This window comes from Suncus etruscus, chromosome 3 (genome assembly GCF_024139225.1).
Source record: "Suncus etruscus isolate mSunEtr1 chromosome 3, mSunEtr1.pri.cur, whole genome shotgun sequence".
NCBI lineage: Eukaryota > Metazoa > Chordata > Mammalia > Eulipotyphla > Soricidae > Suncus > Suncus etruscus.
Genome location: NC_064850.1, coordinates 12,008,985 through 12,024,395, shown reverse-complemented (window position 1 = coordinate 12,024,395; position 15,411 = coordinate 12,008,985). Strand labels below are relative to the sequence as shown.

Below are 15,411 nucleotides of genomic sequence, written 5' to 3'. Positions count from 1 at the left end.
ATAGAGCCAGGAGGAACCCCTGAGTGCTGCTGGGTGTGACCCAAAAACAAAAGAAAAAAACAAAAACAAAAAAAAAAGATATGATCCCAACAAACAGTGTTCTGAGATCACCCTAGTCCACTTTCCAAGGGAGCCATAAGTTTCTTTTTATTTTTTTTTTAATGCATAATTTTTTTTTAAACACCTTGATTACATACATGATTGTGTTTGGGTTTCAGTCATAAAAGGAACACCACCCATCACCAGTGCAACATTCCCATCACCCAAGTCCCAAATCTCCCTACTCCCCACCCAACCCCCGCCTGTACCCTAAACAGGCTCTACATTTCCCTCATACATTCTCAATATTAGGACAGTTCAAAATGTAGTTATTTCTCTAACTAAACTCATTTCTTACAAACCCTTCCAGAAAATATGCCTTCAGCACAAACATATATGTTTTGTTTTACATGTGTGAGTTACTCCTTCCATGTATATCTGGAATTAAAACTTGCTTTTTTCACTTAAGTCCTTTTTGTATAAAAGACATAATCATTCCAAGCATAAAGGGTTTACTTATAGTACTGATTGAAAAGCTTCCTTAGTATTCCGTTGCCAAATATATAATATATATTTATATTTATTTATATATATTATATACTTAATATATATAAATATATATATAGCCTGTTCATGGGCAATTAAGATGCTTCCACTTTTCAGTATTTTGACAGCCTTGTACATAAGTCTGAATCTATTTCTGTGAAATAACCCAGGCAAAAAGGAGAAGTGCCTAGCAGTACAATAACAAATCAAGATAAGTAGATATAAATATAGATCAACATTACCAAACTGCCATTAAAAAGTATTCCAACTTACTTTTCCATTGTATATAAGTGCCTATGTGCACTTTTATTTGTTATCAGTAAGTAGAATTGAACTATTTTAATTTGATGATTAAAATACTAATGACATATGACTTTAATACTTATTTTGGTTTTTTAATTTGAATGTCTTTTCATTTTTTTTTTTTTGATCCATTCATATTTTTTCTGTGAGTTGCCTTTCATGTCTGGGTTCCATATTTTCCATTGGGTTATCTTCCTTAATAAAATGTAAAGGAAGTCCAGAGAGATAGTATGGCCAGTAAGGCCACCTTGCATGTGGCCAACCTGGGTTCGATCCCCAGCATTCCATATGGTCCCCTGAACAATGCCAGTCCTAATCCCTGAACACTAGACCAAAAGTAAACCCTGAGCACTGCCATATGCTGCTCTGTAAAATAAAATCCACGAGTTAGGAGATCACCTCAGGCACTGTGTTTCCATGCAGAGGGGTCTGAAGAAGCAGGGTACCAGCGAAAGATTAATGAACCAAGCCAGTCAAGAGCCAGTTTGCACCTCATGGTCTCTCTGCCTGAGTCAAAAGCCAGAATTCCTTTATCTCCCTTTCTTTATTAAACCAATACCCAAACACTAGGAGAGGGATGGTCAGGGTAATCTAGGTGGGCTTTTGCATATCAAAAGAGATTTATGGGAAAGAGGAAAATGGGGAGACACCTTTGTTTTGGGTTAATAGCTGAGTATCATCTTACACTGCTCCCAAAAAAGAAGCATCATTATGCAGCAGTAGTCAATTTTGTTCTTATTTTAGTAGCAAGTTTTTAGGTAATAAATTTTATATGATTTTGGTACTGGGCTTTTTTTTGCCCAAATAAGCATTTTCTAATAGATTTATTATCAGTTTATAATATTTTGAAATCCCAAGGACTTACCTTCATCCCTTTCTATGTATATAACGCACCTCTCTTGCCACCAAAGTCCCAGAGCAGCCCTCCCACCACCAAAACCCCCACTGCCCAGCCTCTCTCTCTCTCATTTCCTTCTGAAGCCACCATTGTTTTCAGAGCCTAAGTTTGTTTGTATGTTTTTTGCCTGCTTTGGCTTTAGTTACTTGTATCCCACATATTAATACAACCATCTAATAAATTGTCTTTAACTTTCTAACTCAGTTTACTTAACATAATGACCTTAAGACCCATTTTTGTCCCAAAGGTTGGTGCTTTTAAAGAATTAACAGGGAATGGGTCAGAGTTTCCATGTGCTAAACAGTAGTAGGAATCTTGCAGGAGAAGAAAGAAGCACAAAAGAGGACTTTGCTTTTGAAATTGTTTCGTTTTCCTGCACAGAGTAGACATGGAGAGCCTGAAGTACACAGCAGCACTCCTCAGGGCACATTAATATTTCTGAGGAGGGGAGGTCAGGGCAGCCTACAGAGCCTGAAAGTGGGAAAGAGAATGGACAGGAGCATTCACTTGGAGAATGACCAGACAAGATCTTAGCTAAGTGAGCAAAGCAATCTTGCTGAGGAAGGTGGAAGCCTACTGAGAAAGCCCAGACTGGGAAAGCATCACACCTGAGGTGTGAAGGCCCTTCCACTACTACTACTTGGTTTGTGTCAAAAGCAGATTTGGGATTCACTAGACCTACCCATCCAGGCATGATCCATCCTACCTCCCCTGCAGTTATCTATTAAATCCCTGAGTGCACCCCTGAGAATCCTACTGGGGAGCCAACAACTTCCTCCAGGAACGGCAAGTATGTAGAAGCAGTTCTTTCTCCGGGGCCTTAGGCCTTGTCCTTCAGATATGAGGACACCATTTTTGTCCTCATACTGAAAAAAATGTTGACCCTTTGCCCCCTGTCTTTGCTGGATATAGTATAGTAATTGGTTTTTTATCTTTTCTAGATATTGATAGTACTTAATAGGCAGTTGGGTGATTCTTGAACTCTCAGAGGGATTCAATGGTTTTGAGCCTCACACGTTGGAAAGAACTTGTGGAAGCTACTGCCCCAATAAAGCACGGGGACTTACTAAGTTCTTTCCCATTTAATCTCTAGGATTTGGGGTTTGCTCTAGAACCAGAAGGTGTAGGGGTTTCTGACAATCCTTTCTTCCCAATTTTGACTTTCAACAACCTCACGTTCTACATCATAAGGTTCTGATAGTTGAATTTCTCTCTAGAAGGCCGGGACAGAGGTTCGAACCCATCCTTGGAAAGTACAAGTAGTGAACTGAGCACAAGCACTTCAGGTATGGGGGTCCCAACCAGTTGCCAACTAAAACCCACCTGTCCGACTATGGAATTGCTGTATCCCAAGTGTAAAGCCCTGTTCGAACCAGTCATGATCAAGGCTGATTCTGCAGGGGACTGAACACACTCAGGAAAGATGCAGATTCTGTTTTCTTTTTCTTTTTTTTTTTTAATAAATAAATCATTTAACTGAATCACCATGACAACAAAGTTGTTAGTCACTGACCTATACTCCCCATTGCCTGCCTCTATGGCAGACATTTTTCTTCTCTTTCTTGAAAGAATGGTTCTTTCACTCTCAGCTGAGTTATCCAACAGCAGAGAGAACCAACTATGAACAACTCCCTAGGTGGGACCCAAGTCTCCCATTCAAAGATAGCCAACATAGACTTTCCCTTCACTGGAGTAAAAAACTAAGACTTTTCAGAAAGTGGCTTGGGGGAGTATTTGATGGGAGATGACAGCTTTCCTTCATTCCATTTCTGCTGTTTCCTGTGCCCTCATTCCCTTGTGTCTGAACAGAGGGGAGCCTGAGCGCTGTATCTGGGAGGAATGAGCCAGCTGGCCAGTTGCAGCCTCAGAGTTCCCTCCTGCCCATGATGTTCTCCCCACCGGAGTCACTGCTGGCATCCTGCATCCTCCGGGGAAACTTTGCAGAAGCCCATCAGGTAAGGTGGACACTGGTGCACAGGCGAGAGAGGCAGAGGAGGGGGCAGTTGAGACTACACCTGGGTGTAGTACAGAAGCCTGGGGCCCCAAGTAAAGCCAAGTGCTCTTGCCTAGTGTTCCTTCCCCAGGGAGCACCTGAAGGGACTGCAATAGGAGGAAATTTGCAGAGATGAAGGCCGGCCCTCAGCATTGTTACACTTCCACTCTCAATTTAGGAGATTTGAGCCTGGAATCATTTGAATCATTTTTGTTTTATTTTGTTTTTCCTTAGGCAAGCAGTGTTTTAACAAAGAAAATATTTTAGCTACCATTCCACCACTTTGTATGCCTTTTCCGAACACATAGCATGTCTTTTTTTTTTTTAATTTTTTTATATATTTTATTTAAACACCTTGATTACATGCATGATTGTGTTTGGGTTTCAGTCATGTAAAGAACACCACTCATCACCAGTGCAACATTCCCATCACCAACGTCCCAAGTCTCCCTCCTCCCCACCTGACCCCCGCCTGTACTCTAAACAGGCTCTCCATTTCCCTCATACATTTTCATTATTAGGACAGTTCAAAATGTAGTTATTTCTCTAACTAAACTCATCACTCTTTGTGGTGAGCTTCATGAGGTGAGCTGTAACTTCCAGCTCTTTTCTCTTTTGTGTCTGAAAATTATTATTGCAAGAATGTCTTTCCTTTTTCTTAAAACCCATAGATGAGTGAGACCATTTGCGGTTTTCTCTCTCTCTCTGACTTATTTCACTCAGTATAATAGATTCCATGTACATCCATGTATAGAAAAATTTCATGACTTCATCTCTCCTGACAGCTGCATAATATTCCATTGTGTATATGTACCACAGTTTCTTTAGCCATTTGTCTGTTGGTTTTTGGTTTTTGGGTCATAACCAGCAGTGCTCAGAGGTACTCCTGACTCTACACTCAGAAATCATTCCTTGCAGGCTCAGGGGATCATATCGGATGCCTGCATTCCTCCTGGGTCAGCCGTGTGCAAAGCAAATGCCCTACCACTGTGGTATCCTTCTGGCCCACATAGCATGTTTTTGTTTAGTTAAACTCGTGGCGTAGATAATTTTCAATAGTCAATAGAATCGCCAGTTCAGTGTACAGAAAATATATGAGGTAGCTGCTTGAGTGTTCCTGTTTGGTGGGGAAAATCACAGGAGAAATCTTAGAGAGACTCTCTATTTGATAAACTCAATAAAAAATTGGAGTTCAATATATTACCTGTTTCTTCTACTTCATGGAATGTTAAGAGGAGTAAGTGTAACAAATGCAAGAATCCTCTGTGGGACGTAAACTGATTCATATAAATGCCTACTTACTATCCTAATATTTAAAACTTGGGGAGAAGCCCATGTTCTCTCCTTTCATATCTCACTTCATATCTCTCTCAATTAAAAAAATTTAAATATTTATAATCTTAGTTTATTTTCATTTCTTGTGCTGGCCCTTTAAAAGGCAGATCTGCGTGTGTGAAAAGGTCGGACTGCACTGAGCTAGTTGACAGTAAGATGTTTTGGGGTTTTGTTGTTGTTGCTGTTGTTTGTTTGTTTTTCTTTTTTGGGCCACACCCGGTGACGCTCATGGATTACTCCTTGCTCTACACTCAGAAATCATTCCAGGCAGACTGGGGGGACCATATGGGACCAAAAGAAAAAGAAAACCCAAAAAACAAACAAACAAAAGAACACATTATTAAAGCATAACTTTTCAAGATAGGTGTTTCATATAGCCATTTTTTTTTTTTTTTTGGTTTTTGCACCACACCCCACGTTGCTCAGGGATTACTCCTGGCTGTCTGCTCAGAAATAGCTCCAGGCAGGCACGGGGGACCATATGGGACACTGGGATTCGAACCAACCACCTTTGGTCCTGGATCGGCTGCTTGCAAGGCAAATGCTGCTGTGCTATCTCTCCGGGCCCTATAGCCAATATTTTTTATTTTATTTTTTTCATTTCTTTCTTTCTTTGTGGGCCACATCCAGAAGTGCTCAGGGATTACTCCTGGCTCTCCATTCAGGAATTACTCTTGCTCTGGTACACAGGAGTCCATTTGGGATGCTGAGGCTTGAACCCAGGCCAACTACTTACAAGTAGCCTGTATTGCCCTAGCCCCATAGCCAAGATTATTTTGAATCTGGGCTCGGAGAGATAGCACAGCGGCATTTGCCTTGCAAGCAGCCTGTCCAGGACCAAAGGTGGTTGGTTCGAATCCCAGTGTCCCATATGATCCCCGTGCCTGCCAGGAGCTATTTCTGAGCAGACAGCCAGGAGTAACCCCTGAGCACTGCCAGGTGTGGCCCAAAAACCAAAAAAAAAAAAAAAAAAAAAAAAAAGATTATTTTGAATCTAAAACTAGCTACAGCCTTTTTTATATTATAAGCATTTGCCTTCTAACTCATTTAATAATCTTATATTAGCCTGAGATATTAGGTGCTTTTGACCAATACTGATGCCTCAGTACTTACTTAGAATATGTCCAAGCTTATAATAGTTGTGATAAATAGTACCACAAATATTACTTGTAGGCATAAATGTTTTTAATTATTTGCTTAAGAAAGTTTCTTAGAGGGGCAGTGAGCTAGCTCAGTTAGCTGGAGCTCATGCTTTGTGTACAGAAAAGAATAATGTGCACACACACACATCTGCTTTGCATCAGGAGAAAACACACACACATAAACACATACATACACATACACAGAATGTGGTTCAGCAGTAGAGCACAATCCTTGCACTGTAATTAAAAGAAAAAGATAATACACATATACAAGGCCCTGGATCTCATTCCCAGCACTTTCCCTCCCCCAAAAAATAAAATAAAAAAGAGAAGCTAGAGTTAGAGTACAGGTGGTAGAGATCATGCATGCACATTATGTCGTAGGTGGTCTCTGAGCACTGCTGGGGTGACACTGGGGTGATGCTGGTGTCCTCTGTTATGCAGTGCCTGAATAGTACCATGTCCTCAAGCCTTAGCGTTGAACTGCCCGATGAGCTGAGAGTGGCTGGAAGAGGTCCCTAGGCCAAATTTGGGAGGCCAAACTCACCCCCAAAAGGAACAGAAACATTTTTTAGGGGGGCCACACCCGGTGATGCTCAGGGGTTACTCCTAGCTATGCACTCAGAAATCCCTCCTGGCTTGGGGGACCATATGGGATGCTGGGGGATGGAACCACAGTCCGTCCTACGTTAGCACATGCAAGGCAAATGCCCTACCGCTTGCACCACTGCTCTGGCCCCAGAAACTTTTTTATTTTGTTTTGTTTCTTGGTTCTTGGACCGCACTCAGCAGTGTTCAGGGGTTACTCCTGGCTTTGCACTCAGGAATTACTCTTGGTGATACTTGGCGGGCCTCATTAGATATCAGGGATCAAACCCTGGTCAACCACATGCAAGGCAAATGCCCTCACCCATTATACTCTCTCTCCAGATCCACATAAACATTTATAAAGCTTTATAGATTACTTCATGCATGTCACAAAAGCTTGTGACATTTTTTTTCTGCCATAAACCCTTATTTTTTTATTTGTGAATGTGATAGATATAAAATGAGATGGTGTTTTCAGTTCCCTAGATTACTGGTAAGGAATGGAACCCCTTTTATGTATATTGTCAGTGCTATGAATCTTTGAAACTGTGTACACCTTTTCCTGTTTATTGTTGGGCTTTGTTAACTTTCTGGACAACATGGATGAGTTATTTCTCTATTTCATCTTTTCTTCGAATGATCAGTGCTCTTCCAGCTCCACAACGAGCAGATCTGAGACACAGTGTGTCTAATCATTGCCAAGGTCTCTGTCTAGACATTTTCCAACTCTGTGGCAGGTGGTGTTCATGTTCGACCTGAAGTCCTCTCCCAGTTCAGGAGAGCTCATATTCATGGAACGCTACCAGGAGGTGATCCAGGAGTTGGCCCGTGTAGAACACAAAATTGAAAACCAGAACTCAGACACCGGTAGCAGCACCTCCCGCAGAACCAGCAGTGGCCGCTCAACGCTCCAGGCCATTGGCAGCGCAGCAGCCGCAGGTCAGCTTCCCTGTCATCTTGTGGGGGGCTGAGATAGCTTGAGGAGGTGGGGACAGGTGACAATCCCCCTAGATACTAGCCCCATATAGAAGGTGAACAGAACTCCAGTGCAGGATGGTTGCCTCAAAGGACAGCAGTGAGGCCCACTCCAAATTGTTTGCCAACTGGAAATGACTTCCTGTACTCGGTGCTCAGCTTCCTGCTCTATGCTGCACTTGCCTTGTCCAGACAACCAGAGCTGTGATGCCCTCCAATACCACCGTGTTCCTTTTTCTGTCATTTTGAACTTTAGGAGAGATTAGAAGTTTAGTTCCTTTCTGTGTCACTGTTTGAGATGGACATATTTGTACTTGGTCTCCAAATGAAGACATTGTATAAGAACACTGAAAGGGACCAGCATGGTGGCGCTAGAGTTAAGGTGTCTGTCTTGCCAGCGCTAGCCTAGAATGGACCGAGGTTCGATCCCCAGGCGTCCCATATGGTCCCCCAAGCCAGGAGCGACTTCTGAGCACATAGCCAGGAGTAACCCCTGAGCATCACTGGGTGTGGCCCAAAAACCAAAAAAAAAAAAGAACACTGAAAGCTCAGGATCATAGGGCGCAAATCCCAGCCTTGACTGTACAACAGAATGGCTCATCCTTTTCATTATTTCATGGAAATATAATCTTTTTATTTGTTTTTTGAGAGTTTGGAACGACACCCAGTATCACTCTGAGGTTACGCCCATTTCAGTACTTGAGAGACCTAATCTTGGCTGTGCTCAGGGGTCATGCAGACCTGGGGATTAAATTTAGATGTCCCTCATTCAAAGTGTCCACTCTAGTCCACTGAGCTGTCTATTCAGTAGATGATATTGTCACACATTTTCACAGCTCTTACCTATCTCTCATCTATTTTACCTAAGATATATTAAGTTACCATTGTGTATGTTTCTCCTTCTGTGTTCTTCCAGAAATTTTCTACCCCTATTCCATAGAGTATATACACATCCTGCTTGGTATTTTTTTAGGTTTTGTCCATTTCCTGTGCTGTTGTAGTGGGATCTGGGAATCGAATACTTGGTTGTGACGTTTACCAAGATTGTGGTGAGGTCAAGTTTGCACTTGTGGTGCCAGGAATCCTAACTGGCTATGCTGGAAACACACTCAGTGATACAGGGCAGGGATATAGATTGGATTCACAGCCGCACGCATGCAAGACAGGCACGCTACTATTGAGCCACATACCCAAACCCTTTTTTGTTTTTCTAGAGGTGGTTTTATTCTTATTTTGATTTGGAGACCATACCTGGAAGTACTCAGGGGCTACTCCCAGCTCTGTCCTTGAGGGTCACTTATAGTAGCTCGCAAGGAACCCTGTGGTGCCAGGAATCAGTCCTGGGTCTCCTTGATGTAAATCAAGCACTCAGCCAGTTAATCTATCTCCTGACCCACCCTTTTTGTTTTTAATATCAGTGGAGCTCTTAACATGAATACTGTGTTCTACTTTGCCTTTCTTGTTTTGGTTGTTGTGGGGTTTTGTTTCATTTTGTTTTTTTTTTTTTTTTTGGTCACACCCGGCAACACTCAGGGGTCACTCCTGGCTCTACACTCAGATGCTGAGATTCGAACCACCGTCCTTCTGCATGCAAGGCAAACGCCTTACCTCCATGCTATCTCTGGCCTCTGTTGTGGCTTTTAATTTGGGGCCATGCTCAGGTACCTCTGACTCTGTGGTCAGGAATCAGAAAACTATATGCATTGCCCAGAATCTAGTCAGCAACTTGACAGGCAATTGCCTTTACCTTTATGCTGTATTTTCTCTTCATCTGACCCACTTTTTTGTGTGTGTGTGTGTGTGTGTTTGGTTTTTGGGCCACACCTGGCAGTCCTCAAGTTTACTCCTGGCTCTGCATTCAGAAATCGCTCCTGGCAGGCACAGGGGAGCATATGGGATGCTGGGATTCAAACCACGATCGATCCATTCCTGGATCTGCTGCATGCAAGACAAATGTTCTGCCACTGTGCAATCTCACCTGCTCTCACCTGATCGATTAGATTTTTAACTCTGTATTTTAGGATCTTTAGTTTGGTTTTGGTTTTGATTTTGGGCCACACCCAGTGACACTCAGTAGTTACTCCTGGCTATGTGCTCAGAAATTACTCCTGCAGACTTGGGGGACCATATAATATGCTGGGAATCAAACCTGGGACTGTCCTGGGCAGGCTGCATGCAAGCAAATACCCTACTCTGTGCTATTGTTTCATCCCCAATTTTAGGATCTTTTCTATTCAATATATACAGACCTACCTTATTCTCAGCCTACATTTAGAACCCATTTGGAAGAATGGGTTCACCATTTTGTGTTTATCTTGGTCTCCCTTTCTATACTATTGTTTTGATGCCCTAAGGTAGAACAGTGGGAGTTGGAAAGGTAATTCAAAGGGCTGGGGTGCATGCTTTGCTCCCTAGCACTACAATACTCCCCAGAGCATTGCCAAGTATGAAAAAAAAAAAAAAAAAAGAGCTAACTAGGGCCAGAGAGAGTAGGGTGTTTTCCTTGCATGTACCCAACCCAGATTTCATATCCATATAGTCCCCAAAGCTAGTCATATGATCCCTGAGCTCAGAACCAGGAGTGATCCACCAGGTGTGGCCCAAAAACAAACAAAAAAGGCAACAGAAGGGGCTGGCGAGGTGGTGCTAGAGGTAAGATGTCTGCCTTACAAGCACTAGCCAAGGAAGAATTGTGGTTCGATCCCCCCACGTCCCATATGGTTCCCCCAAACCAGGGGGATTTCTGAGCGCTTAGCCAGGAGTAACCCCTGAGCATAAATGGGTGTGGCCCGAAAAACCAAAAAAAAAAAAAAAAAGTGAAAAGGCAAAAGAAATTTAAAAATATGTAACAATGGGGCTAGAGCTATAGTGCAGTGGTAGGGCATTTGCCTTGCACGTGGCTAACCCAGGACTAACCTGGGTTTAATCCCCAGCATCCTATATGATCCCCCAAGCCAGGAGTGATTTCTGAGTGCATAGCCAGGAGTAACCCCTGAGTGTCACCGGGTGTGGTCCAAAAACCAAAAAAAAAAAAAAAAAACCAAAAAAACTATATTGAAGTGTCACTGACGTATATAGCATTATTTAACATATATGATTTAATATATGATATACATCATATAATTTGACATCTGTTGAATTCACAACTGAAGGTCTCATTCCATCCTCCACCCAGTGGATTGCTTTTACCAACTTTATTTGATCCCTTCAGTTACTACTAATGTGGCCTGATAGTATTAAAACTTGTTTTCATTTTCTTTTTTTGTTTGGTTTGGTTTGGTTTGGTTTGGTTTTTGGGTCACACCTGGCAACACTCAGGGGTTACTCCTGGCTTTATGCACAGAAATCGCTCCTGGCAGGTTTAGGGGACCATATGGGATGCCAGGAATCAAACCACCCTCCTTCTGCATGTAAGGTAAATGCCTTACCTTCATACTATCTCTTCGGCCCCTGTTTTCATTTTCTTGATGTCATTCATCACCAACATCTTTAAAGTAACTTTTCCCATTAAAAATAGGAATCAGGGACCCGGAGAGATAGCACAGCGGTGTTTGCCTTGCAAGCAGCCGATCCAGGACCTAAGGTGGTTGGTTCGAATCCCGGGGACCCACATGGTCCCCCGGGCCTGCCAGGAGCTAATTCTGAGCAGATAGCCAGGAGTAACCCCTGAGCACCGCCAGGTGTGGCCCAAAAACCAAAAAAAAAAAAAAATAGGAATCAGTTATTTTAACCTTTTGCCTTTCACTTCACCCTCTGATGTCCAGGAATGGTATTTTACTCCATCTCTGACGTCACCGACAAACTGCTTGGCACCTCTGGAGACCCCATCCCCGTGCTCCAGGAGGACTTTTGGATGAACAGCAGCCTGGTGGAGCGAACGCCTCCCCTGCAGGAAGTTCTGGCAGACCTCAGCCCCGCCGCCATGGCTGCATTTGACCTGGCGTGCTCTCAGTGCCAGCTCTGGAAAACCTGTAAGCAGCTCCTGGAGACGGCTGAGCGGCGTCTGCACAGCAGCCTGGAGAGTCGGGGTGAGTGGACCTTTCTGGCTTTATCCCATCATTGCCAAAGAGGACATGGGTCCCAGGTACAAAAGCAAAGAGGTTCTTGGTGATAGAAGAACTGAGAGAAAAATGATCATTACTTTATTTTCTTATCCAATCCGTTGAGAGTTTCGCCTTCTGAGTATATGCAGCATCATATACATATACAATCATCCAGAGGAATTCGTTTTAGTTTTACTCACTAAATTTCAAGGAAGAAATTTATACTCAAAAATGCTCTACCCCTGAGTGTCACCAGGTGAACCCAAAACAAACAAACAAACAAACAAAAAACTGGGATCTTGTTTACAGGATCTTCTGGGGAAAAGAAAAATGCTTTAAGTGGAATGTCTAACTTTAGAGTGGAGTCAGGATTACAAAAGGTTCTTTTATATTTCAGAGAAGGGGGAGATGAAGCCTCATCCCCCACCCATTCTTCTTAGGTAACTTGACCTTACCTGCAAGACCCCGCCCATTCCTGGGAGGGGTCTTGGAAAAGGTAGATAAAGCCTTTAACCCAGGGGATTAGAGGGCCCTCTTGGTCTTTTGCCAGCATGGAGGTCAAAGGGAAGATGGCTGACAGGAGTTAAGATGCAGGGCTAGCTAAGAATGGCTGAATGCTTGAAAGATTATTATATAGGCCACACATGTGGTAGATAGGGCATGAATAAAGTTGATGCTTCCTGATGCCTGTCTCTGGATGAGTCTGATTCCGCCCTTCACCTAAGCCTGGGACCCGCCAGCTGAATGGGGATTGCAGAGCCACATGGCCTGGGATGGCAGAGAAAAATCCCTCCATCTATCCACCTCCATCCAGCACCATCGTTAATTATTTAATGCAACAACATGTCTCCTTCTGTCTGAAAATCCAGAACAGATTTGTGTTTGTATGCAAAGCACAGTTGGCAAGAGGATTGCGCCTCACAGTTGGACACTGTGGATGTGGATAGGAAATTCTTGCAGGAATTGGTTATGTGAAGATTGAGGAGTCGTGGGACAGAATTAAATGATGATCTACTCCCCACCCTTCTTTGAGCCACACACTAAACTCAACCATTCGCCCACTCAGCTCCATGACAAGAGGAGCAAACAGTGACTCGGCCATGATGCCTCCTAAATCTCCTAAACCCAGAGGTTCACTGTAAGGACCTGGTGAATACTTAGAACACAAGATTTAAGTCTACATGAATATTCACCACTCAGAGTTAGGGCAGCAAAAGAAAACAGCGTAAGCACAGTGAAAAAAGTATTCATGGGCTGAGGTGAGCCTCCAGGAGTCCTCGCCCTGTGGACAGAGATAGAACCTTCTTACTTTCTCACAAAGTTTTAGTGTTGTCTAAAGCAGCATTTTTCAACCACTGTGTCATGGCAAACTAGTGTGCCATGAGATATTGTCTGGTGTGCTGTGGGAAAAATTCCAATTTCATCCGTAACATGCAGCTTCGGCTCACAAATAGACCGATCATTACATTATTTCATACTAAAGTAATTATAAAATAATTTCTTTGTGTTTATTTGATTCCTGTTCAAGAGAATTACTTTATATATAGTCGATATAGCCCACAGAGTTAAAATTTTTTTAACATTTTCTAATGGTGATGTGCCTCGTGATTTTTTTTTTTTCATGAAAAAAAGTGTGCCTTTGCACAAAAAAGTTGAAAAACACTGGTCTAAAGGGAACTTCGTTAAATCCCAGTGACCAAGGTTTTAGCAGCTTTGGTAATAAAAGCTGTGCTCAGCCCATGCCATATTTCAAGACTTAGAAAAGCAGAGTTCAACAAAAGCCACATTTTGTGTTTAAGCACCCAATAAATTTATGATTTAGGATGAATTTTATATTTCCTTATCACCATGGGAAACCACGTACCAATCAAGTTCAATAGACACCAATTACTGGCCAATCTTGCAGACAGATTTGCTGTTCTGATTTTGCTGTTTTCTATGCTATGGGTTAAAAACATTCCTGACTCTTTACATAATCTTAAGTCTAATGTGCTGTGACATCATGCACTGTTTTGCTTTGGTCCATGCAGCTTTCTCTCCTCATTTTTATTCAGACAGTTAGTTAGCTGCAGTGGTGTCATGTCAATCAGTAAGGAAGTAATATAGTACCTACTGTCTTTCAAGATTCTCCAAGTGTCTGAGGGTCCTGGAAGAAGTAGAAGAAATAAATCTCGGTTTATAATGTTTATGGTCTAGTCAAAGCATCAGGATGCCACTTAGAACAATTTAAGAAGACGGCTGTGTCCCCAGCTCAAGTCTTTGAGCACTGCACTCAGGCAAATTCAAAAACATGCCAGAGACTCTGGTTCTGTGACCTGCAAAGGTGCAATAACACGGACTTAAGTCAGCTATACTTCAACATGGAATAAGCCAAGTTGTCACCTTAAATGGCAAGCATGGGCCATGGATCGGTCTTCCAATAGAACATGAACTGTATATTCTCTGATGCTTATTGGAAGAAGACAAAAATGGTCAAGTAAATACAGAGTTGAGTATTAATCTCTAAATAGTTCTTTATTTTTCCTACATCCCTCTCCCTCCATTCCTTCCCAGGTCGACGGCTAGACCATTCTCCCCTCAATGCGGAAGGCCTTCGTGGTTTTCCTGCTGTTCTGCAACAAATCAGTAAAATTCTCAACTACTCACTTACATCAGCTGGACAGGCGAAATCTGGTGAGCTGCTAGTTTACCCCTTTACCCCAGCCCCCAATTTTCCCATTCTAGAATCCGAGTGCTTCATTATACTTCATGTTTTTCTTCTCTGCTTGCCCCCCAGAAAGTGCCGAGGAAAAGGGAGGAGGCGCTCCTCGGTGCAGCATTGCCGAGCTCCTTCAGATGAACTGGCCCAGCCTAACCGAGGACTGTGTTGCCAGCCACATCACACTCGCTCAGCAGCTGGATCAGGTTGTGTCGGTGCTAAGAGAGGGACTCGAGCTGCCAGGTACGAGCAAAGTGTCAGAGCAGATGGGGGCTGATGGGACAGACAGCCAGGAAGAGCTAAGAGCAGAGCAGCACTCTGGAGCCAAGGCTAAGGCTCTGCCACACTCAAGCTTGGCAGGCTTCTTCCAGAGCTCACCCTCCTGTTTGCCCCTCTCAAGTGAAAGGACTTTTTTTTTTTTGGTTTTTGGGCCACACCCAGCGGTGCTCAGGGGTTACTCCTGGCTATCTGCTCAGAAATAGCTCCTGGCAGGCACGGGGGACCATATGGGACATGGGGATTCGAACCAACCACCTTTGGTCCTGGCTCGGCTGCTTGCAAGGCAAACGCCGCTGTGCTATCTCTCTGGGCCCCAAGTGAAAGGACTTTTAACATTCAATGATGATCTGTTCATCTAATCCAGAAGTTCCCAGATGGATGTGACCTACCCTTATCGGAAAATATGTCACTACCCTTCCCCCAAAAGATTGCTATGCTTTTTTTGCCTATTTAAAAACAAAAATTGGAGAGGGGGGACCTACACCTGACAGTGCTCAGAAATTTCTCCTGGACTCTGCATGCAGGGATCTCTCCTGGTGGTGGAGGAGCTCAGGGAACTATAAGGGGTATTG

The 15,411-nt window shown here is 43.1% G+C and overlaps 1 protein-coding gene across 1 annotated transcript in view; it reads left to right on the top strand.

Annotated features, from left to right (window-relative positions):
- Positions 1 to 15,411, top strand: part of ZFYVE26 (zinc finger FYVE-type containing 26) — an 88,860-nt gene that overhangs the window by 24,579 nt on the left and 48,870 nt on the right. Inside the window, exons 13-18 of the mRNA XM_049770531.1 lie at positions 3,004 to 3,072; positions 3,596 to 3,741; positions 7,582 to 7,783; positions 11,584 to 11,847; positions 14,416 to 14,535; positions 14,639 to 14,803. Coding sequence (XP_049626488.1) covers positions 3,004 to 3,072; positions 3,596 to 3,741; positions 7,582 to 7,783; positions 11,584 to 11,847; positions 14,416 to 14,535; positions 14,639 to 14,803 — 966 coding nt within the window. The remainder of the gene's footprint in view (positions 1 to 3,003; positions 3,073 to 3,595; positions 3,742 to 7,581; positions 7,784 to 11,583; positions 11,848 to 14,415; positions 14,536 to 14,638; positions 14,804 to 15,411) is intronic.